Source organism: Cnephaeus nilssonii, assembly GCF_951640355.1.
Source record: "Cnephaeus nilssonii genome assembly, chromosome: 8".
Classification (NCBI taxonomy): domain Eukaryota; kingdom Metazoa; phylum Chordata; class Mammalia; order Chiroptera; family Vespertilionidae; genus Cnephaeus; species Cnephaeus nilssonii.
The window spans coordinates 89,470,178-89,495,495 of record NC_137079.1 but is presented as its reverse complement, the minus strand read 5'-3'; the positions used below and the strand labels follow the sequence as shown (position 1 = coordinate 89,495,495).

Below are 25,318 nucleotides of genomic sequence, written 5' to 3'. Positions count from 1 at the left end.
AAGGTTTTCTTTACCTTGGCATTCTGATTTGTTTTCATAGATGGAAAAAAACACACAACACAGTGAGAAGGAGAAGGAATCATCCCTGGAGAGGTGGGAGGAATATGTGGGGTCATACTCTCCCAGAGTTAAAGAAACCTTAAAGGACCCTGAACCCTCCCCACATCTTTGATAACTGCCTTTCTAGACTAATGGTCACTGGAGCAGCTTTCCCAAGCAAGCAAGGACCTCTCCCAATCTCACTCCACACACCCAGGGGGACCCTCCCTTACAAAGGAAAAGCGAAATCCATCCTTTAGGTGTGCTAGGGCCCACTTGTCTGCCATGGGCCTGTGCCTTTGCCCCCTGCTTTACTGTGTTGTTAGGTTATCTCACTGGTTTCCCACACAGGAAGGAAGCAGAAATGATGCCCCTCTGGGACAGTCCTCCATATCATTCCCGCTAATGTCTTTTTTTTTTTAAGTGCAATTACACACCAACAGTTTCTAATCTATCAAAACATGAAGTTAAGGAAGTAGCGAAGTTAGGTTTAATTAAAACCACAATTATTTGTACAGCTGTCCCTGGGTTCATGGCTTGTAAAAGGATTTAGCTTCAAACCCTGCTGCCTAAGTCCTTTGGGAGTTTCACACAAAACCCTTTATGCTCCACCAGGGCAGTGCCTACCCCAGTTTCACCAGTCACTTCAGCAGCAGGCCTGGAGGGCTTCGCCCTGATGCTACTTCCACGGTCAGGCTCTCCAAGCACCTGTTGCCTGGGGCAGCGCAGAGAACTGCAGAACTTTGGGACACACAGTCACTTTCTTTTGTTTGGGGGCTAGAGGCCTTTAAGGATACTTCAAGAAATTCCTGAAGATTCTCCTAGGGCTGTGAGGAAGGGAGAGAGAAGAATCAGGCACCGTCTTCCTTTGTGAGCTTTTCTCTGGTTCTTTACACTTTCACTCCCAGGAGGGTCTTTTATGTTCCTCCCACCCCCAGCCCCAGAGCGTTAATGGACATTGGCAAGCATCTTTCAAAGGAAATGGGGGTGGGGTAATGCTGCAGACACGTATGCACATAGCGGCACGTTTCCCCCGCGGGACCCCAGAGAGGAGGATGAATCAGAGCTCAGCATCTGGCTGATTTTCAAGTGCACGTGAAGCAGCGCTTGGAGCAGTCTGGATCGGAACAAGGCGATTTGGACTTGAAGCAAATGCACGGGCCAGCGCAGATCACTGACCGCGGGCCAGGGGCGGGGCCTGGAAGCCTGGGAGCCGCGGGTTAGGAAATGTGACCCAGGCGACCTCCAACACCCACCTCCTCCCTCGCCCGCTGCTCCACCTGCCCGCGGAGCGCACAGAGCCAGCCCAGGAGACGATGGCCAACCCCGCGCCCTTAGTGGCCTCCATCAGCCACCAAATGTTGGCTTTGCAGACCCTGCAGCTCCTGCAGCAGGAGTGGGGCTGGGGGGACGGTCCGGGCGCCCGTGGAAACTCGCGCGACCCGGACCACGTGTCCGCCGCCCCAGCGCGTCGCTCAGGCCCACGGCGGGCCCGGGCGGGGCTGGGGCGGGAGGAGGGCAGCGGAGGCCGGGGGTTGAGGAATGGGGGGCTCCGGGGACAGGCGAGCTCCCCCGAGGTAGAAGTAGTGCCAGGCGCCGAGGCGGGCGCGGAGCTGCTGCCCTGCCCCCAGGGCCGCGGGCCCTGCACCCTGGCCCGGATGGCGATGCGCAGCGCACTGGCCCGCGTGGTGGACTCGACCTCGGAGCTGGTCAGCGTGGAGCAGACGTTGCTGAGTCCCCTGCTGCAGGAGCGATCCTTCCCCATCCACCTGAAGGTGAGTCTGGCCTCCAGCACCCTGCCTCGGGAGCCGGATTCCCCTGCTGGCGGGGCTGCAGGACCCAGACGGAGACTGGGTGGGGTCACAGGATCCCAAGCTGAGCTGCTCACCGCACCCGGGAGAGTGAGGGGGTGGGGCTAGGTCAGGAGGAGGACTCCGCACTGGGGGCAGGGAACTCAGAGGGGCCGGTGAGGGGTGGGGGCGGAGGTGCCCACCTGGGGCCGCCTGATTGTGGAGCAGAGAAGCAGGAGAGGTCTTGCCAAAGGCCTCTGGAACTCCTTCCTCTCTTACGAGGTAGTAAATCAGCTTCCTGCCCCAGCTGAAGGCCCTTTCCACAGGCATGGAGGACAGCTCCCCTACTCCCTCTTCCAACTTAATAACCCTTCTTCCAGGGCCGTAAATACACGTATTACGTCCCCACTGCCTTCTCTATGACAAAATCACCTACATTAATTTAAAGTCCTTTGAAACTTATGAATCACAGTTATTTTTGCATACATAGAGGGACCTTACAGAGTCTAAATTCTCCTAAGGTGAGTTAAGAGTGGGGTAGATCCCCAGTGTTGAAGCGTGAATTCTAATTTTTTTTATCATATACTTTATTTTTTTAAGTTTATTTTTATTGATTTCAGAGAGGAAGGGAGAGGAAGAAATAGAAACATCAATGATGAGAGGGAATCATTGATTGGCTGCCTCCTGCACGTTGGACTGAGCCTGCAACCCAGACATGTGCCCTTGACCAGAATCGAACCTGGGACCCTTTGGTCCGCAGGCCAACACTCTATCCACTGAGCCAAACTGGCCAGGGCAAAGCGTGAATTCTAATGCTAACCTCCTGCTAAGTCACGCACCTCATATTTGCAGAGTGCATTTTCTTCTTAAGAGTCCCCACTGTCAGGAGACAGAGCAGCTGCCTCCCAGGCTGAGAAGGATCCTGGAATCCGGGGTCTGGGTTATGGTGTTGGTCTTGACATTAATTATCCTAACTGGTGGCTTACGGTCACAATCTCTTTGAGGCCTTGTGGCTTTCTCCAGTTTTGACTTGGAGCATTGCATCATTCATTTCCCTGGGAGTCTGGCACAAGGAACGGGGAAGGGGTGATGAAGAAAGCTGAGAGCACTTCTCAAGAATTGCTATTCGCGCTTTACAAGCCAAGGTTTGGAAAAAAATGCTACATATTAGATTGCATATCCACTATAAAAGACTGATTTAAAAACCAAACATAATAAAGCATATCATACCCCCAAATAGGCATTATTACTCTACATTAGGGTTTCTCAGTCTCTGCTTTATTGACATTTTGTGCTGGACAATTGTTGTGGGGGTTTGTCCTGTGCCTCTATCCAGTAGACGCCAGCGGCATACCTCCCTGCCTTCCTACCCCCCCCCTCCACCTTGAGTTGATAAAACCAAATATTGCCAAATGTGTGTGCATGAGAGGGAAAGCTGGAATGCCTCCAGATGCGAAGCACTGCTCCATTCACCTTAGAAAATTAAAAAATGAAGCTGCATTTCACCAATGCTCTTGAGTTAAGATGCACCTTTTTATGTAATTCCAAGAAATAAAAAAATCCTGCCAATTATTTTATGATAGACCTTCGATTGTAAGATAGTCTCATTTCAGAGATTTTTTTTGAAGTGTGAAAAAATGTACATCTTAGAATTGATGAAATAGGAAGTATTGTATGATATTAGGAGCATATACAAGACATATAGGCTGGCAAAAGGAGAGGCTGAGTGATCAATTTTACCTAAGGTGATCCTGGCAGGTTTCTTGTAGGAGGTAACCTTTTAAAAAAGTGAATGTTTGCTCTCCAGGCATTAAAGGGAAAACACATTATAAGGGAACTGTATGATCTAAGACCCAGAAGCAATGCAAGGGTCTGGGTTTGGGGGAATTAAAATTAGTTCACTATGGCAGAAGGCAAAAAATGGCACGAAGGCAGAGAAACCTTCACCATAATAACAATGGGTGTTTTGTAGTAGTTTACTCTTTTTTTATTGTTTAAAGTATTACATATGTCTCCTTTCTCCCCAATTGACCCCCCCCCACCCCGCTACTCCCACACCCCAGGGAAGCCCCCATGGCCCCAGTGTCTATGTCCATTGGTTATGCTCATATGCATGCATACAAGTTCTCTGGTTGATTTCTAACACCCCCCCCCCCCCCCCTTCTCTCTGAGGTTGGACGGTCTGTTCAGTGCTACCTTGTCTCTGGATCTATTTTTGTTCATCAGTTTATGTTGATCATTATATCCCACATATGAGTGAGATCATGTGATATTTATCTTTCTCCAACTGGTTTATTTCGCTTAGCATAATGCTCTCCAGTTCCATCCATGCTGTTGCAATGGTAAAAGTTCCTTCTTTTTTTTTTACAGCAGCATAGTATTCCATTGTGTAGATGTATCACAGTTTTCTAATCCACTCATCTGCTGATGGGCACTTAGGCTGTTTCCAAATCTTAGCTATTGTAAATTGTGCTGCTATGAACATAGAGGTGCATATATCCTTTCTGATTGGTGTTTCTGGTTTCTTGGGGTATATTCCTAGAAGTGGTATTACTGGGTCAAATGGGAGTTCCATTTTTAACTTTTTGAGGAAACTTCATACTGTTTTACTCAGTGGTTGCACCAGTCTGTATTCCCACCAGCAGTGTACAAGGGTTCCTTTTTCTCCTCATCCTTGCCAGCACTTGTCCTTTGTTGATTTGTTGATGATTGCCATTCTGACAGGTTTGAGATGGTACCTCATTGTTGTTTTGATTTGCATCTCTCAGATGATTAGTGACTTTGAGCATGTTTTCATATGTCTCTTGGCCTTCTGTAGGACCTCTTTCAAAAAGTGTCTATTTAGGTCCTTTCCCCATTTTTTGATTGGATTGTTTATCTCCCTTTTGTTAAGTTGTATGAGTTCCCTGTAAATTTTGGACATTAAACCCTTATCTGAAATAGCATTGGCAAATATGTTCTCCCATGCAGTGGGCTTTCTTGTTGTTTTGTTTATGGTTTCTTTTGCTGTGCAAAAGCTTTTTATTTTGATATAGTCCCATTTGTTTATTTTCTTCTTAGTTTCCTTGCCCTAGGAGCTGTATCAGTAAATATATTACTATAACATATGTCTGATATTTTGCTGCCTATAGAGTCTTCTACAATTTTTATGGTTTCCCATCTTACATTTAAGTCCTCTAACCATTTTGAGTTTGTTTTTGTGTATGGAATAAGTTGGTGATCTAGTTTCTTTTTTTGCATGTATCTGAACAAGTTTTCCAGCACCATTTATTGAAGAGACTGTCTTGACTCCATTGTATGCTCTTGCCTCCTTTGTCAAATATTAATTGAGCATAATGGCTTGGGTTGATTTCTGAGTTCTCTGTTCTGTTCAATTGTTCTATATGTCTGCTCTTGTGCCAGTACCAAGCAGTTTTGAGAACTGTGGCTTTGTAATATAGCTTTGTAAAGATATCTGATATTGTGATCCCTCTAACTTTGGTCTTCTTTCTCAGGATTGCTGTGGCTATTAGGGATCTTTTTTCTTCCAGATGAATTTTTGGAGAGTTTGTTCTAGTCCGTTGGTATTTTAATGGGATTGCATTGAATGTATAAATTGCTTTGGGTAGTATGGACATTTTAATGATGTTGATTCTACCAATCCATGAACACGGTATGTTCTTCCATTTGTTTATGTCTTCCTTTATCTCTTGTTTCAATATCCTATAGTTTTCTGAGTACAGGTCTTTTACCTCCTTAGTTAAGTTGATTCCTAGGTATCTTCATTTTTTTGGTGCAATGTTAAATGGGATTTTTTTTTTTTTTTTTTTTTAGTTTCTTTTCTGTGAGTTCATTATTGGTGTATAAAAAAACCCATAGATTTCTGGGTGTTGATTTTGTATTCTGCTACATTGTCAAATTCATTTATTAAGTCTAGTAGTTTTTTGATGGACTCTTTAGGGTTTTCTATGTATAATATCATGTCATCTGCAAATAATGACAGTTTTACGTTTTCTTTTCCAATTTGGATGCCTTTTATTTCTTCTTCTTGTGTGATTGCTATGGCTAGCAGTTCCAGTACTATGTCAAACAGGAGTGGTGAAAGTGGGCATCCATGTCTTGTTCCTGTTCTTAGGGGAAATGGATTTAGTTTTTGCCCATTGAGTATGATGTTGGCTGTAGGTTTGTCATATAAGGCTTTTATTATGTTGAGATATGATCCCCCGATTCCCACTTTGCTGAGAGTTTTTATCAAGAAAGGCTGTTGGATTTTGTCAAATGCTTTTCCTGCATCAATTGATATGATTATGTGATTTTTGTCTCTCGATTTGTTTATGTGATATATCACATTTATTGTTTTGCTGATATTGTACCATCCTTGCATCCCCAGAATAAACCCCACTTGGTCATGGTGTATGATCTTTCTAATGTAATGCTGAATCCAATTTGCTAGAATTTTGTTGAGGATTTTAGCATCTATGTTCATCAAGGATATTGGCCTGTAGTTCTATTTTTTTGTGGTGTCTTTATCTGGTTTTGGAATTAGGGTAATGCTGGCTTCATGGAAAGAGCTTGGAAGTGTGCCTTCCTCTTGAATTTTTTGGAATAGTCTGAGGAGGGGAGGCTTTAGTTCTTCTTTGAATGCTTGGTAGAACTCCCCTGTAAAGCTGTCTGGACCAAGGTTTTTGTTTGCTGGAAGATTTTTTATTACTGCTTCAGCCTATTCAGGTTTTTTAATTCTTCCTGATTGAGTTTTGGAAGCTTGTATTTTTTTCGGAATATGTCCATTTCGTCTAGGTTGTTCATTTTGTTGGAATAGAGCTGTTCATAGTATTTTTTCATAATCCTTTGTATTTCTGTGGGGTTGGTTGTTACTTCACCTCTTTCATTTCTGATTTTGTTTATTTGGGTCCTCTTTGCTTCTTGGTGAGCCTGGCTAGAGGTTCATTAATCTTGTTTATCCTTCCAGAGAACCAGCTCTTGTTTTTATTGATCTTTTGTATTGATTTTTTGGTCTTTATGTCATTTATTTCCACTCTGATCTTTATTATTTCCTTCCTTCTGCTTATTCTGGGCTTTTCTTGTTACTCTCTTTCTAATTCTTTGAGTTGTAGGTTTAGATAATTTATTACCATTTTTTTTCTTGTTTTTTGAGATAGGCCTGTAGAGCTATGAACTTTCCTCTCAAGACTGCTTTTGCTGTGTCCCATAGATTTTGGATTGTTATGTTTTCATTGTCGTTTGTTACCAGGATGCTTTTTATTTGTTTTTTTCATCTCTTTGGTACCCAATCATTGTTTAATAGCATGTTATTTAGCCTCCAAGTGTTTGATTTTTTTCATTGTTTTTATTGTAGCTCATTTCTAATTTTATGCCATTGTGATCTGAGAAGATGCTTGATATGATTTCTATCTTCTTGAATTAGAAGAGACTTTTCCTGTGTCCCAATATGTAGTCTATCTTTGAAAATGACTCTTGTGTACTTGAGAAGAATGTACATTCTGTAGCTTTGGTGTGAAATGTTCTGAAGATGTCAATTAATTCCATCTGATCTAGTGTGTCATTTAGGATTGATGTTTCTTTGCTGATTTTTGTTTAGAGGATTTATCCAGTGGAGTCAATGAGGTATTAGAGGCCCCTACTATGACTGTATTGCTGTCTATCGTTGCCTTGATATCTTCCAGAAGTTTTTTATGTATTTGGGTGCTCCTATATTGGGTGCATATATGTTTACCAGAGTTATGTCCTCTTGTTGAATTGCTCCCTTTAGTATTATGACGTGGCCTTCCTTATCTCTTATTATGGCCTTCACTCTGAGGTCTAACTTGTCAGATATAAGTGTTGCTATTCCAGCTTTTTTTTTCATTTCTATTTGCTGGAAATAGTTTTTTTCATCCATTCACTATCAATCTGTGTGAGTCCTTTGTTCTGAGGTGGTTCTCTTGTAGAGAGCAGATATATGTTTTCTTATCCATTCAGCTACCCTATGTCTTTTGATTGGAGCATTTAGTCCATTTGCATTTAAGGTTATTATTGATAGGTACTTGTTTGTTGTCATTTTAATATTTTAAGCCTGTATTCCTTCTTCCCTTCCTATTTCTTCTTTTTACAGCAGTCTCTTTAGCATTTCTTACTTTGCTGGTTTGGTGGTAATAAATTCCCTTTACCCTTTTTTGTATGTGAAGCTCCTTATTTCCCCTTCAATTTTGAATGATAGCTTTGCTGGGTATAGTATTTTTATATTCAGTCCCTTGCTTTGCATCACTTTGTATATTTCATTCTATTCCCTTCTGGCATGATGTGTTTCTGTTGAGAAATCAGTTGATAGTCTTAAGGGAGATCTCTTAGAGGTAACTTTCTGTTTCTCTCTGGCAGCTTTTAAGATTCTTACTTTGTCATTGGTGTTTGCCTATTTAATTTTGATGTGTCTTGGTGTTGGTCTTTTGGGGTTCATCTTGTTTGGACCTCTGTGAACTTCTTGGACTTGTGTGAGTTTTTTCTTCCCAAAATCAGGGGAGTTTTCTTTCATTATTTCTTCAAACAGGTTTTCTATTCCTTGCTCTGTTTCCTATCCCTCTAGTACCCCTATTATGCGGATGTTGTTTTGTTTTGTGTTGTCCCATAGCTCCCTTAGGCTCTCCTGTTTTTTAAGTTTTTTTTTTTCCAATTGCTGATTTGATTGGATGTTTTTTCCTACCTTGTCTTGTAGCTTACTGATTCAGGTCCTCAGCTTTTTCTAGTCTACCACTGATGCTTTCTATTGTGTTCTTTATTGCAGCTATGTCATTCTTCATTTATTCTTGGTTCTTCTTCATTTCCTCTTGATTCTTACACATGTTTTTGATTTTTGTCTTCCATCCTTATGACAATTGCTCTGAATTCTTTCTCTGACAAATTGCTTGCCTCCATTTTGTTTACTTCTTTTTCTAGTGATTCCTCCTTTTCTTTCCTATGGGGGCTGTTTCTTTGTCTCCCTGTTTTTGCTCCTCTCAGGGTGTCTGGTTATGTGGCTCACTCTCTACCACATTGACCAAAAAGCACAAAATACAACTTGACAAGACACCACACAGTGGGAAAAAGGATGAATGTATTCATGACACCAATAACCCTAAGTAAAGGTGACCACCAGAGAAAAGAGAATTAGGGGAGAGAAAAGAGTGCAAAAATGATATTGAGAAAAGGAAATAAGGTAAAAGAGAAAACAAAAAGAAGAAAAAATAACAGAAAATATACATATATGGGGAGAAAACTCCAAAAAACCAACAACTAAACCAAAAAATGGAAACAAGAAACACCCCAAAAAAGAGGAGGGGAGCTCAATCTGAAGAGTCAGAGCTTTCCAGAAGGTAAGGTAAAGGATTGAATGAATGGGGGAATGGCCATGATTCAGTATAGAGGAAGTAGAAAGAGAATGAGTGTATAAGAAGAAAAGTAAAAAACAAAATACTCAATTAAAAATAATGATAAATAATAATAATAAAAAATATATATTAAAAAGTATATATATATATATACATTCATATATATAAAAATAATAAAAAATTCCCCTTTCTTTATTCTATCTATATATTCATGTATTTTGGAAAAGGAAAATAGAGTAGAGAACAGATAGGCCTGAGTTTGGTGAGTGAAACTGATTAAACTATTAGTAGAAGAAGAGAATAAGCGAAGAGAGGATAAACAAAAGCGTAAAATAAAAAAACAAAAACAAACTAACAAACAATCAAACAAACAACAACAACAAGAAAAAAATTGACTAGCAAAGAAAGAGAGAAGAGAAGGGTGCATGGACTTGGAGCAGGGGAGAGGAAATTAGATATATGAGTAAGTCAATAGAGACTACTATAATAGTAATGCATCAATAAAGCAGATAAAGAAGATCAATTTTTAACAAGGAGTAAAAAGAAAGGAGAGAGAAAAACTAAAGCAGGAACAGGAGAAGAGAAACAGGATGAAAAAAGGGGGAAGTGAGGAAGAAACGGTTGGCATAAAGGAATAAATGAGATAGAGTGAAATAACGATAAAAATATAGAATGTAGAACACTAATCCAAAAAATAATGAAAGCTTAAAATAATAATAAATACTAAAAATAAAGATTAAAAAATCAGTTTCTTAAGTAAAAGATAAAAAATAAAAAAGTGAAGTAATGAAGTTTATTCACTTCATCTGAGTTTTAATGTCCCATGGGGGCTGGTTTAAGACCCCTCTCTACTGTTCTGTCTGCCAAGTCTCAATTTCCTGTTAGGTAGTCAGCACCGTGTTTAGTTCCCCGAGATCCACTGCTCCTCTGTGTCAGACTCCACAGCCTGGGGCAGGCGGGATCAATCTGCCCGCTTTGTTTTCCTGCCTGCGTTCAGTCGTATTTACACAAGAGTCTATTTCTGACATGGCCTCTAGGTGGCAGTGTTTCTGTATTAGTTTCTGGGACCAAATGGCCCCTCCACACCCCCATGAGGGCTCCCTGGGGGTATTCAGAAATCTTGTTTCCCTGCCGAGCTCAAGGCTGGGTGCGGCTTCACTGCTAGGAGGGGTCTGGTCTTTAGGAGAAAAACGTTGGTTCAAGGTTGGAGGGATTAGACTGTCCCAGAGCTGACCTCCTGATCGCCTCTCCCTATTCTGTTCCCCAACTTCCACAAAACCACCTTCCCCTGCACTGCAGCCTTGGTAAATGTTTGTAATCGAAAGATCCTATGCACTGGGTTTAGCGAGTAAAAGCAAGGAAAATATAAAGACAGAGCAACCGTACTGCTGTGTGTCTCCCCCCCTCAGCCCACCACCCCCCCCAAATGCAATGCATGGGTGGTGCTGAACTTCAGGCTGCCTTTCTGACCACAGCCTCCCATGGCTGTGGGCTTAGATCTAGAGTCCCTAGCTGCCAGCAGCCCTGTGAACCCCTTCCACAGTCAAGCGCTACAGGGTCCCCAAGGGACGCAGACTTGGTGCAGCGCAGTCTCCCTCTGAGACTCTAGTCCAGGTTGTGTGCGTCTCTCCCTCCAGCCCAGAACCCTGATCCCACCTCTCTCCAGGCAGCTGAAGTATGGTAGCAACCATACTTAGGTAAAAACTGCTGTTTGAATTTTAACCCTGTTATTCTGGCTTCTGCACGCACTTACTTGCTTAAACAATAGGGTAGTTACCTCAGCTTCCAGACTGAGACCTGGAGACTCACAAAGGTAATTTTCCTGTGTCTGTGGACCAGGACTACAGGAGATTGATTCCCACTGACTCAGTAGCTTCAGGAGTAGAAACTGTAGATAACCTTTAGAGATTACTGACTCCGCTTGGTTCTGCTTCTGTAAAAACCTGCTTTTGCAAGATAGGACCACATTCCAACGTCCAGCAGGATGTGGCTGGGAACCCCCCTGCGGGCTGTTCCCAGCATTTAGAATTTAGAACAAAGGAAAATTTTTGTGGTTTGGACCTTTAAAAGGACTGCGAACACCTGGGACAGCGCGGTCGTGAGTGTGGCCACCTGCGTGTGGTGCTCTCGTGGCCGTCCTGGCCAGTTCAATAAATCCTTGCCTGCTTTTTTAATCAATCAGCAGCCTCCGGTGGTCTTATTTTGACTCCAGGGTTCAACCCCACAACAGCGACCTCTGACCTTTCTGTCCACGAATTGTCTCACTAGCTGTGTTTAATTCACGAATTCCGGGTGGATGTTATTCGATTCTGCTGTTTCTTCTATCTGCTCTGTGAGAAGGTGCAGGACCGGTCTGCCTATTTGGCCACCATTTTGTCTCCCCCTGGACAAACTTTTTAGAGCCTGTGGCCAGGGAGGCTGGAGCTTGGTGTTCATGGGTTCACAGCCGAGGCAACTGGTCCCTGGCCGGTGTAGCTGTAGGGTCCCGGGTGGTGTCCGAGGTCTCCCCAGGTGGAGGTGAGGCTGGGCTCCCATCACAGCTGCTCTCCCCTTCAAGATGGCGTCTTTACTCTTTTCTTAAAGAAACCAATAATTTATATTCCTTTTGAACATTTAGAGTTTATCAAACATGTGCAAAGAAAAAACATGAAATGAGTTTCTTCGTGGCGGATAAAAAGTGCTTAATGGTTCTGAGACTTGTTAAATTTGGTGGAGAAGATGGAGTTGGCCAGTTTGACAAACTTTTTTTTATAGCAGGAAACTGAGGCTCAGAGAAATGTCAGACTTTGCTGAAGATCCTGCTTCTGGGAAGTGATGGCCTATGATTCAAACATGTTTTTATTGATTTTAGAGAGAGAGGAAGGGAGAGGGATAGAGAGATAGAAACATCAATGAGAGAGAAACATCAATCGGCTGCCTCCTGCATGCCCCCTATAAGGGATCAAACCTGCAACCCGGGCATGTGCCCTGACTGGGGATAGAACTGGGGATCTCTTGGTTATGGATTGACAATCAACCACTGAGCCACACTGGCCGGGCCAAACATGGTTTTATGTGACTCTACCAAATCACAGTGCTAGCTTAAAGGGGTATTAAAAACATCACATTGAAATAAAGTATGTGAGAGTGTTTAGTTGACAGGGCACAGTCATGCATGCCCTGAACTGAACACCACTTGGAATGTAACAGTCACATTATAGACTCTTAGCTCCGGCTGACATAACAAAATGCCACAGACTGGGTGGCTTAAACCTCAAACATTTATTTTCTCACTATTCTGGAGGCTAGGAAGTCCAAGATCAAGCAAGGTGGTAGTAAATTTGGTTTCTGGTGACGGCTCTCTTCCTGGCTTGTAGATGGCCACTTTCTCACTGTGTCCTCACATGGCCTTTCCTCTATGCATGTGGAAAGAGAGAGATCTCAGATGTCTCCTCCTCTTCTTCTTCTTCTTCTTCTTCTTCTTCTTCTTCTTCTTCTCTCTCTCTCTCTCTCTCTCTCTCTCTCTCTCTCTCTCTCTCTTTTGGTTAATCCTCACTCGAGGATATTTTTTTCATTGATTTTTAGACAGAGTGTAAGGGAGGGGAAAGACACAGAGAAACATTGATGTGAGAGAGACACATCAATTGGTTGCTTTCTTCACGTGCTCTGACCTGGGCTGGGAGTTGAGCCTGCAATGGAGACACATGCCCTTAACCAGAATCAAGCCCGAGACCCTTCAGTCTATGGACAGATGTTCCAACTACTGAGCCAAACCAGCTAGGGCTCTTCTTCTTCTTAAAAGGACACCAGTCCTATTGAATCTGGGGCCAACTCTCTGATATAATTTAACCTTAATTACCTCTCTAAAGGCCATATCTCAAAATACAGTCACAATGGGGTTAGGTTTTCAATATATGCATTTTTTGGGCGGGGCAAGGCAGGAGGAGGCGGGGAGACAAAATTGAGTCCATAACACTGGGTGATTTGTGTGCCTCCTTCCATGATGGCGACTTTACATAGTAACAAAAAGTACCAGGCAGATGTAGGAAATCATTGTCAAACTAGTAATACTAGCAAGAATGCTTTAGGCACCTGCAACCTAAAGGGAGCATAGAAATGTGTGGGACACCAGAAGGAAAGTTAGGATTTAAAAACTCCCCAAAATGACCAACTCACATAGAGACTATTAAACAGCCAATTATGAAGTCACTGATTGAGTTTTGTCTGTCTTCCTTTGAGAGTTAAAAATATTTATAGTTGCCAGGAGTTCTTGCTGTTCTGAAGCAAGTTTCATGGAAACTATGGCTGTTGCCAACTTTCAGAGGCAAAATAACTTTCCTGACATTGCAAATTTAACTTGCCTGTGAGTTCTCAGTTTCATGTAGCTAATTTTGGTACCAATCATTCCATCACGTTTAGTAGTCTTCACTGTTTTTTCATTCTACAAAGCAAAGCCAGTGGTTAGGAAACCATTGGCTTTGGTTGCACAGTCATTGTTGTAATGCTCTTTAATTAGTGGAGCCAGTTTCTGCAAATTTGAAAATTGTGTCTTCAAAAATTATCCACATACTCTTGAAGAAAAAAATGCTTATGGTCATATGATTAATAGCCAAAGCCAGGAGGTTGCTATTGATTTGAGACAAAATTGTACTTATATGTTTTAGAAAAAGGCCCAGTGACTGCTATCGAAAAAGCTTAATTATAGTTTGTAATTTCTTATTATGTGAATGATATGAGAATCAGGACATATAAACTTTCTGAAATTAAAATTTTGCAAAGGATATTGCAGAAAGGCCCTAAAACAAAACTACTTGTGGAAATGCTGCCATGCTCTGTTTTACAGTTTGGAGTTTGCCTTGTGAGCATTCCTGAATCAAGTGCTTGTATCCATCACAAAGTGCTTTTCACAGACTTTTCTAATGAAAATGATGACGTACCCAAAGCACATGCATAAGGAACCTTAGTTACTTGTGGGGCATCGACACTGGGTACAGCACAAGTAAAAATCTTTAATTTCCTGTGGATGAGAGACTTTTTATGGTGAATGGCAGACACATTGGTTCTTCATTGGGTGTTTTATTAGTGTGTAATTACATATCTACTTGAGATTGATCTGGGTTTCAGGTAACTGGTGACTGATATGGGCCCTGTGAATTTGTAGCTCAAAGCCAGATGTTGATGAAACAAGTGAAGTTGGGGCAATTTGAAGCATACTGATCCTGATAGTATGGTTTTCATGACATCTCTCTACATAGAGGAACATTCTCATTTTATGTACACATCCAGTTGGAGGGTGGTAAGGGGTTTGGGGAGAGGATTTGTGTTCCTTTGTAGTGCCTAGCACTGGGCGGCTTTAATGGAGAATGTTCTGCTGGCCATGCTGACGCTCATTACAGCCAGGCCCCATGACAGAAAGCAGGGGAAACGCTCTTTCTTTCTTTACTACTCTCTGTAGAGGACATTAGGAATTCAGGGAGAATGAGAGGGGGGAAAAGTGAGAAGAAACAAAATTGTGGAAGCCATTGTAAGACAATATAGCTCAAGATGTGACTGTTTTGAAAAGAACCAACTCATTTTAAAGCCAGTGGTTAAGGGAATATGAACTGATTTATGGTTCATGTAAATCTAGAACTAATTTTGAAGGTGACATAATAGGAAAACAACAGTACCTGTCCTAGTGGATTGTGTAAAAGTTGTCTGCATTTTGGAACCTATAAAGTCACATTGTGTGTTGAATTTATTATCCATTGGTATTGGTTTCAGGAAATAAGCTTTGAAACTGCCTTGTGCAGCCAGATTCTTTTTGCCTTCAAGCCTTAAGTTTTATTTTCAGTAAGAAGCTAAAAAAAAAAAAAAAGCTTAACTTTTCTTCCCAGTTTGGACTTTGCAGGTGCATGAAAGTTGCTCAAGGATTCCAGATGTGTGCATTCTAAATAAACGCAATGCATAATGTGGAAAAGTACAAGAGTGGTGGTTTTTCTAAGAGACCTCCCTTACCCTGGATAGGAGAGAACAGGGCAGAGGAAGGGGGAGCTCCAGCTTTACATGGGGTGCAGAAGGTTTCATGTCTTGAATATCTTCCAGATGGCCAACCTCTCTCAATTATGTTGCAGGAAAGAAGGATGGGCCAGCAGGCTAATATGCAGTTTAGATGTGTCCAAGGCCAATTGGAGTGTTGTAACACTCATAACACTCCGTTAACCTTAAAAAACAGTGTGACTACGGCCAAAAAAGAAAAATGCAACAGTTCACTTGTACACATTTGTGTTTCATCGCCAAAGTTAGTTCGGTGCCTCCTCTGCTTGCTCCCATGGTGCCCCTGTTCATCCCACTGTGGCATCCATAGCTCCATCGTTCCTGTTTGCCTGTCTGTCTCCAGTCCTGGACGGTGAGCTCCGCTGTCTGAGTCATCAGGCAGCTGGCCCGGGTTCTGATTTGAGGCAGGTTTTTGCAGAACATTTAAATTTGAAATGGAGACTAATGCCAGCTCTGTCACTCATTTGCTGTGTGATTTAGGCACATCATTTGCTCTCTCCAAGCCGCATTTCTTTGAGTGAGACAAGGTGCCGAGGTGCCTTGCTTGGAGCTTGGCGCCTCCTGCAGTCGGTGCTCAGGCTCATGGGGCCAGACAAGTGTTCTTAAAATGCTGGTTTGCCATGTTGCTCTCATGCTTGGAAGTCTCCAGGGAATTTACTGGGGCACTCGCAGCTTTTCACACTAGCTTATATCCTGATTCTCTGTTATTTTCAGACTCATCTCCTCCCAGTCCTAGCCCCTAGTTGACGTTAGGCCTTTGCTTATGTTATTCATTCTAATTCCAGGGGCCATCTCTTTTCCTTATGAATCTAATACTGCTTTTCTCAACACCACCTATCTTATAGTGTCTGTACAATCCTCCCAACCTAACATTTCTCTGATGCCTCGTCCAAACCTTCATGCCCTTGGCAGCACCTGATGGCCTCAACTGCATTAAAACATTTTTTTATTGTGGTAAAAAATGCATAACACATTTTAAGTGTATAGTTCACTAGTGTCAAGTACATTAACATTGTTGTGTAAGCAATGTCCATAACTTTTTCATCTTGCAAATCTGAAACTCTATACCTATTAAACAGTAACTCCCCATTTTCCTCTCCCCCCAGCCCTGGCAACTTCCATTCTACTTTCTGTTTCTATGTGTTTGACTACTCTAGATACCACATGCAAGTGGAATCATATGGTATTTGTCTTTTTTTGGTGTGATTTGTTTCATTTAGCATTATGTCCTCAAGGTTAATTTATGTTGTAGCATAAGTCAGAATTGCATTCATTTTTAAGGCTGAATAGTATTCCATTGTATGTATATACCACATTTTGTTTATCTATTTATGGATACTTGAGCTGCTTCCACCTCTTGGCTATTGAGAATAGTGCTGCTATGAACATGGGTTTGCAAATAGCTCTTAGAGATCTTGCTTTTAATTCTTTTGGATATACACCCAGAAATGGAATTGTTGGACCATATGTTAATCTCATTTTCTCTTTTATTGAGGAACCTCCATTCTGCTCTCTATAATGGTTGCTTGATGTTACCTTCCCACCAGCAGTGCACAAGGGTTCCACTTTTTTCACATCCTTACTAAAATTTATTTTCAGTTTCTTTTTATGGTAGCCAGCCTAATGGATGTGAGGTGAGCTCAACCACTCTTTCTGAGCCTAAATTTAATTGTGCGTGACAGCTTTACTGAACAATTTAAATAGTTTGATATCACCAATTAGATTCCAAGTTTCTGTGGAACATATTTTTCTTTTCTTCCTTTCCTTCCCCTCCTTTCCTTCTTACTGACCTTCCATCTAGCAGAGTACTTCACTTATAACCTTAGACTGATGGAGTGCTTTATAAATACAATGAGTTTGCAAATCCATGGGCTAATTTGATATTCACATCTTTCCACGTGGCAGTTATTATTGTTTCCATTTTACAGATGAGAAAACGGAATATCCCATAGATAAAATGTCTTGTCCTCAGATGGCCTGTCAGAGGCACAGAACCAGGGCTGTGATAGCAAGTCCAGAGCTTGTGCGGGAATGAGCTCGGCTGCCTCAGGGTCTTTGTAGCTGCCTGAGGCTGCATGTCCCACCTCACATCCATAAAGTCCCCTTGGCCGTGTAGGGTAACATGCTCCTGGGTTCTGAGGACTAGGACATGGGCATATTTGGGAAGCCACATGGCAGATTTCAGCTAAACATTGGAAGAAATGTTCTAAAAACTAGAGCCATGGGTTGCCTCCTAAGCACATGAGTTTCTCTAGTGCAACCAAGATAATTTTGGATAACCACACAACAAGTATGCTATAGAAAGGATTCACACATTAGAAGGACTTTTGTATGAACCTAGTGCATTGCTTAGATTATGAGTCTAGAAATGTCTGTTCCTATATAGGATTGGGTTTTTGTGTATTTTTACTATAGCCCTCATCACCTTTCACTGGACGTTGGTGTATATGCTCTATGTGTCTCATTCTCCTTACCAGTTAACAAACTTTTTAGAGAACAAGTACCATATCTTACTGCCTTTATTTTTATTTATTTTTCAGTTAGAATTGGCATTTAATATTATTTTATATTAGTTTCAGGTATACAGCATAGTTGTTAGACATTTATATAAGTTATGAAATAATCACCCTACACAGTTATTGCAATATTATTGACTATTTCCTATGCTGTATTTTATATCTCTATGACTATTTTGTAACTACCAATTTGTATTTCTTAATCCATTGACCTTTTTTACTCATTCCCTCAACCCCCCCTCCCCCAAAATCTGGCAACCATCAATTTATTCTCTGTATCTATGTATTTATTTGTTTTGTTTGTTCACTCATTTTATTCTTTAGATTCCACATATAAGTGAAATCATATGGTATTTTTTTTCTCTGACTTACTTCACTTGGCATAATACCCTCTAGGTCCATCAATGCTGTTACAAATGATAAGATTTCATTCTTTTTTTATGGCTGAGTAATATTCCATTGTATATATGTACCACATCTTCTATTTCCAATCGTCTATTGATGGACACTTAGGTTGCTTCCATATCTTGCTATTGTAAATAATGTCACAATGAACACAGGAATCCATATATCTTTTCAAGTTAGTGTTTTCACCTCATACCTGTCAGAATGGCTATCATCAGTAAATCAACAAACAACAAGTATTGGCAAGGATGTGGAGGAAAGGGAACCCTCATGTATTGTTGATGTAATTGCAAATTGTTGTAGCTACTGTGGAAAACAGTCTGGAGGTTCCTCAATAAATTAAAAATAGAACTAATTATGACCCAGCAATTTTACTTCTGGGGTATTTATCCAAAAAAAACAACAACATATCTTACTGCCTTTTATTCAGTGTAGTCAATCAGATAGTGGAGACTTGATATAAAATTAGCTGATTCATTAACTGAGTTAAACAAGCTGAGGCCATTATCCCAGTATGTTCAGTTACTACCTCACTTTAAAATGTAATTGCTGGCCATCAGTTTGGACCATTGTAGCAATCAATACATTTCGTATCCAGACTCTGAAATTACATAAGGCTTTAGAAGTTCCAAAACCGTTTTTAGATTGCTCAGCTATAGTGTTCTAATTCTGGCAATGTACCCAAATCCCAGTGTAGGATATTACATCATTTCTGGAAGCACCTGGGACTTGCTAAATAAAGATGCTGGGAGGATATGCTCTACCATTGAGTAGAAAGCACATAAGTTAAATCATCACCAATATTGATGATGTGGATTTCTACTGAAAGCCAATGAGCCCTGAATATGCTATTGCCTCAACACTGTGACTTGTGGCCCCACCTTATACAGCAGAATCATTAGAGGTTTGGGTGGAGGCCATTGTGACTGGATCCATAGTTGGCCTTCAGACCTTCCAGAAAGGAAGAGAAGCAACCACTTGCTTTATTTTTCCCTTCCCTGGCTTAAGAGTCCATGGAAAGCTATTCCTATTAATTTGTTTTCTTTGACTGTTAATATATTTGAGAAAGGATTAAAAGGAAATACTGTACTAAAATAGTAAAATAAAGAGACTTTGCAAAGCTTGCCAGAGATTTGAAGTTTACCCAGGACCTCAGGGATCAGTACAGCCAAGCAGTAGAATTTTATTTTATGTATAATTTCTCCAAACGATACCTTCTTTGATTCTTTACAGTAAGTGTGAAATTGACTACATATATTAGGCCCACAAATATATTTTAAGGGCATTTTCATCTTCTCTGAGTGATGAATGCCTTTGCAGACCGGCTAATAGGCACATGTCCGCACACATCTCAGTGGTTCCTTCTATTTTGAATTTCCTTTTGCAAGTTGTCTTTGATCCTCCCACTTTGTACTTAGAGTTGGATCACTTCTGTAAAGCAAGTGGACAATTTTCCTTGATGTGGATCTATGGGAAGTAGTCCAGAGTCATTTTTCCCAGACTTTCCCATTCCCAAGCAATGTGCTCCAGCAATATAGATAGATTGCCCTATAAACTATGGGACAGATTATCTAAGTATCCCCTTGATACCTTCTGAGAAAAAATGAGTAGCACACAATGGCAGCGAAGCAAGAATGCTTTAAAGAGAAGAAACCGAAGAGGTGGTAGCCTGTGAAGCCTTGTGTAAAGGGCCTGTAGCATGTTTAGTTTTCTGTCCTACACCTAGCTCACACTGGGGTCCTACTGCCATTGTCTGCTGAATTGAAGAAATGGATGTTTGTTTTGTTTCTTGGAAGATGTTCTCTATTAAACATTTTGCCAGAAACCCAGGTTCTTCTCACCTAAGTGACAGTGTTTGTTTGTTTTTCTACTTTTTGTTATTGTGTTTTAGGGGGAGGGAAAGCTTTATTTATTTTTTTAAATCTTCACTCAAGGACATGTTTTTGATTTTAGACAGAGGAAGAGAGACAGAGGAGAGAGAAAGAAAGAAACATTGATGTGAGAGAGAAATATCGATCAGTTGCCTCCTGCATGTGTTTCACTCAGGAATTGAACCTGCAACCTTTTTGGTGTGCAGGATGATGCTCCGACCGGGCCATCTGACCAGGGCATAGTAACAAAGTCATTATTAGGGAGAAGAATAGCTTTGTTTTTCTATTCAGAATTAGGAAGAAAACTCTAGTTCATCATCAAACATTGGTTCATTGTTTAGTTCTACCTTTTATTTTCTTTTGAATTATTTATTTTCTTTTCCTGAATTATTGAGTTGAATTCTTAGCTCATGGTTTTTCAGTGATTATTCTTTAGTTACATAAGCATTTAAGTCTAGCATTTCTCACTGTAGCCATATCCCATAAATGTGTGTTATAGTATTTTCATAATTGTTCAGTATAAAGTATTTTAAAATTTCAAATTTTTTTCACTGAACTATGAATTATTTACAAGTAGATTGTTAAGTAATACATGTTTTGGGAAGATTATCTATGTTACTGATTTCTCATTTATTGCACTGTGATTTGTATAACAGACTTTTTTATATTGTGGCGTATTATAATATAGTCAGCATTCATAGATATTTTATATATTTTTGAGACTCTACCTATATCAGTGGTCAGCAAACTCATTAGTCAACAGAGCCAAATATCAACAGTACAATGATTGAAATTTCTTTTGAGAGCCGAAAACCGACTTCTGCGCATGGGCCACGAAGTTTCAATCGCAATGTGGAAGAGCCACACTCAAGGGGCCAAAGAGCCGCATGTGGCTCGCGAGCCGCAGTTTGCCAACCACTGACCTATATAATAGAGGAATATGCAAATTAGCCTGGACGCTGTAACATCACGACCGAAACAGCAGGGACCTGAGGCTGCATGGTGCCCGGCTGGAGTGAGGGACCTCAGGCCACGCCCTCCACCCCGCGGGGCTTGATGGGGACTTCAGGCCGTGCCCCTCGCCCCATGGGGCTTGATGGGAGACCTCAGGCTGTGCCCCCCCGCCCCAGTGCCGGGCCAGGGGACCTCAGGCCGCACTCCCTGCCCCGGGGTCAGGCCGGGGGACTTGAGGCTGTTCCCCCCCACCCAGCGGGGCTTGACAGGGGACCTGAGGCTGCACCCCTCACCTGGCGGGGCTTGACAAGGGACCTGAGGTTGTGCCCCCTGCCCAGAGTGGCTTGACAGGGGTGGGACCGGCTGGGTCTGGGTCTCACCCAATGTGGGTGGGGCTGACCGGGTCTGAGTCTCCTGTGTTTTTGAAGCACGTGCAGGTGGTGGGTGGGGACTTGACTCTAGGTCCCGTGGCGTGCCCCAGGCTCTGACAGGATGGAGATTTTCATATACATTTTACTAATTTTCTTTCATCTCTGACACTTCTATTATAGAGAAAGGGCAAATAGCAATATTAAAATATTTCCTCTAATTAATTCCCTTTTAATGTGCACAAATTTTGTGCACCGGGCCACTAGTAATGTATATTTGCTTATCTCCACTGGACCAAGGTTGTGATTAATGTTTCAATCTTTTCTCTCCAGGCTGATTGTTATGTTGTTTGACCTGTCAGGTTCTGAAAAAGCTGATCTAAAATGTCTCTTTGAATGTAAATTGAAGTTATCATAGTAGGCATACACAAGTACAAAACTGTTATATCTTCTTAGGGGAATAATCTCTTCTATTAATTGGGGTTTATTTTATACTTAATAATGCTTTTTCTGGCTTTATTTTGGCTTCTCTGCTTGGCATATACGTATGTTAGTATTCATTTACTTTTAATCTTTAGGTACTTTTCGTTTTAAAGTTTTTTAAAAAGCATATAGATTTTTTAAATGCAGTCTGGTTACCACTATATTTCAAAGGTGTCTTGTTTGGTGCTTTCTATTCACCTTGCTTTATGTTTGTGTACTTTTTCATGTTTACCTTTATAGATAGGACCAATAAAATTTTAATGTACCTTCCCCCTGCTAATTCTGAAGTTGTATGTATTATTTCTCTACTTTAGTAATGATGCTTACATTTCTCATGTACATAATTTAAAAATCTGAAATTTATCAATTTTTCCACCTTTCTCTTGAATAAATGCAACACTTTAAAATATTTCTTCATCCTACATGTTACTACTATTCAGCATTTTTGAACCATCTTGCTTTTGTAAACTCCAAGTTAGTTGTTATGATTTTTGTTTCGAACAATCAATTCTTTAGCTTTATATCATATTTTTATGTTTCTTCGTTCACTGTTGCTTCTTGTATCTCATTCTTTCCTTCTGCATTGAATTTCCTCTTTCTGAATTATATCTTAAGGAAGATCTGACAGTGAGAGTCTATTTGTGGTAACTCCTTTTGTCCTTCTAAATGAAGATATATTTATTTTGCCCTAATAGTTTACTTAGATTAAAAAAAAATTCTAGGTTGAAAGTTTTTTGGCAATATTATTCTATTTTTTTCTATGTTCAATTGTAGTTTAGAAGTTCATTATCTGTCTTGTCATCCCTTAAAACATGTTTGTCTATTTTCTCTGGTTACTTTTAAGAGCAGTTTTGCCTTAATGAGTTTATATTTGTGTCTCATTTAACTTACTCTGTACAAGGCTTGTTTTATTTCCTGAATCTAAGGATTCATGTTTTGGATCAGATTTGGATAATCTTATAATGATTCTCTTGTCTCTTCTGGAAATGCATTTGTTGTACTTCAGCATTCTATCATCCATGTTGCTTAACCTCTCATTCATATTTCCCATGTCTTTAACTTTTTTTTGTTGTTGTCTAGTTTTGTTATTTTTCCTTTTTAAAAATTTATCTTTATTGTTGAAAGTATTACAGTATTACAGATGCCCCCCTTTTTTCCCATTGACCCCCTCTACCCCATACCCACTCCTCCTTGTTCTTCACCACACTATTGTCTGTGTCCATGGGCTATGTATATATGCATATAATTCCCTGGTTAATCTTTCCCCATCCTTCCACCCCATCTTCCCTCTGTTTATTTTGTATTCTGGGCAATTTTCTCACATTTATCATCTTGTTTACTATTTTTCACTTCTGATGTATTTATTCAAGTGTTTAAATTGTCCATTGAGTATTTAATTTGTCATGATAGTTGTCATTTCTAGAAGTTGTATTTGGTTCTTTTTCAAGCCTGATTTTTCTTAAAACGTTTTTGATTCCTTCTTTTATATCTTTAATCATTTTAAGCATGTTTTATAGTTTATATTTGAAACTTTTGTAATTTAATATTGCCCTGCATTGTATCTGCTATATCATGGTGAATTGTATTTTAAATTTCATATACAGAGCTTGTCTTTGAGAGAGCTTTATGGGAATACCACAGTGGGGCGTGGGTTGTGGACATGTTCTGTGGAATAGGTTTTTGTTTGCTTTTCCTTGTGTCCATGGATATTTCAGCCCAGTTCCAATTTTGAAGTTAATTTCTTAGCATGAGTGTTCCCAGACATGTATATGGATAGAGGACAACTCCAAACTTAAACTTTTGTGTAGTACAGGTCCATGGTTACACATTCTTGGGAAAACTCGACCCTCATCCTAAACTCAGTTTAAGAGAGAGACTGATTTTCTTTTTCTGATGGGTATTGGCGGGCCGTTAAAGTAATCTACTTTTCTTTTATTTCTGGCCCTAGGGGATTTCCATTACTTTCCTGCAAGTGCAAAAAGGATGTTTGTTCTATTTTATTTAGCATTCATTTAGTAGCAAGAGGTTTTGAAGAAAATAAACATGCCATGTTGCCAGACCCAGAAGTCTGTGGGAAATCATCTCCATTTATTTTAAAATAAACCATATAATGTGGAGTAATTTCAGATACGAAACATTTTTAGATTAAAAATCTATTCACTTACTTCCTTGTTTTAAAGCACCTAGGAACTATTTTTTCTAAATTTTCACTGGAAATTTCTTGAGACCCTGTTCAATCCTAAATCCTATATTGGAAACTTGAAGAAAGTGAGTACGGAATAACAGGAACAGAGGCTATTTGTGTATTTGTCAAAGCTCTGTTAGGAACAAATAACAGAAACTCAACTTCAAATGGTTTAAGTAAAAAGGGATAATTGTTGACTCATATAAACAAAAAATCCTGGGGTTTATTTACATACGGCTAAGTTGACATGTTCAGAAAATGTTATTAGAATCAGTCTTTTTAAATTTCTTGGGTCTACTTTTCTCTGTGTTGGCATCATTGTAATTTGGATTCTCCCCTGTGGTAGCAAGATATTTTCCAACAGCTTCAGTTAAAAAGTTTCTCTTTCCCAGTCTAGAAAATATTCTGAGACTGTGGCTTATTGGCCTGTGTTGAGTCACCTGTCCATCCCTAACCAGTCCAAGTGGCTGAGGCATGATATGCTCTGATTAGCCTAGTCCCTGGAGTTGTGGCGTGGGGTCAGCTTTGGTCAAACCACACAGGCTGAGAATGGAGGAGAGTAGTTCTCTGGGAGAGAAGTCAGAGTGCTGTCATCAGAAGAGATGGGGATGGAAGCTGGGTACACAAAGTATAAAACAAATGTCCTCAACAATCCGTCTAATTGCTTGTTGGTTTTTGCTGTTCCTTTCAGGACAGTGTTGAGTTTAGAAACATCTGCAGTCATCTGGCTCTACAGATCGAAGGACAGCAGTTTGACAGAGATTTGAATGCTGCTCACCAATGTTTGAAGACAATAGTTAAGAAGTTGATTCAGTCACTTGCTAACCTTCCTTCTGATGCTCATGTGGTAGCCTGTGCTTCTTTGAGACAGATCTTACAGAATCTCCCAGACATATGAGTGCTCAGGACATTGGAATCAAAACCACAGCTAAGCACTGCTAAGAAAACTAGGGACCTTACCTTCCTAATTGAATCAGCAAACAATGGATGTTTTGATTCTCACTAAAGAGACACTTGATAAAATATATAGCAGTCTGACCAGTGGCATCTGCACCCTCATAGCATGTTGGAGAAAAAATTTTAAAACAGTACTTTGCATTTTTAAATATGTTGTCATATTTGATAACTTTTTGTGAAACTAATTGGATGCTATATGTATATAAATATTTATTAATTCATATTAAGTATGTATTCACTTTAATTGAATGATACATGAATCTATATTTATATTCATGTAGACCTATGAGGTTTAATATGGTTATTCATATGATTAAAGATACATGTTTCTTAAAATTATCTTGAATAAATGGGGTTTTGGAATTGATATATTGTACTTACTGAGCACTTTATTT

At 40.5% G+C, this 25,318-nt stretch overlaps 1 protein-coding gene across 1 annotated transcript; it reads left to right on the top strand.

Moving 5' to 3' along the window:
* Positions 1 to 1,355: 1,355 nt before the first annotated feature.
* On the top strand, positions 1,356 to 24,864 carry DLEU7 (deleted in lymphocytic leukemia 7; the record flags this gene model as incomplete). The annotated part of the gene is made up of 2 exons (XM_079779655.1): positions 1,356 to 1,814; positions 24,658 to 24,864. The coding sequence occupies 2 exons, from the start codon at positions 1,356 to 1,358 to the stop codon at positions 24,862 to 24,864; spliced, it is 666 nt and encodes a 221-aa protein (XP_079635781.1).
* Positions 24,865 to 25,318: the final 454 nt, after the last annotated feature.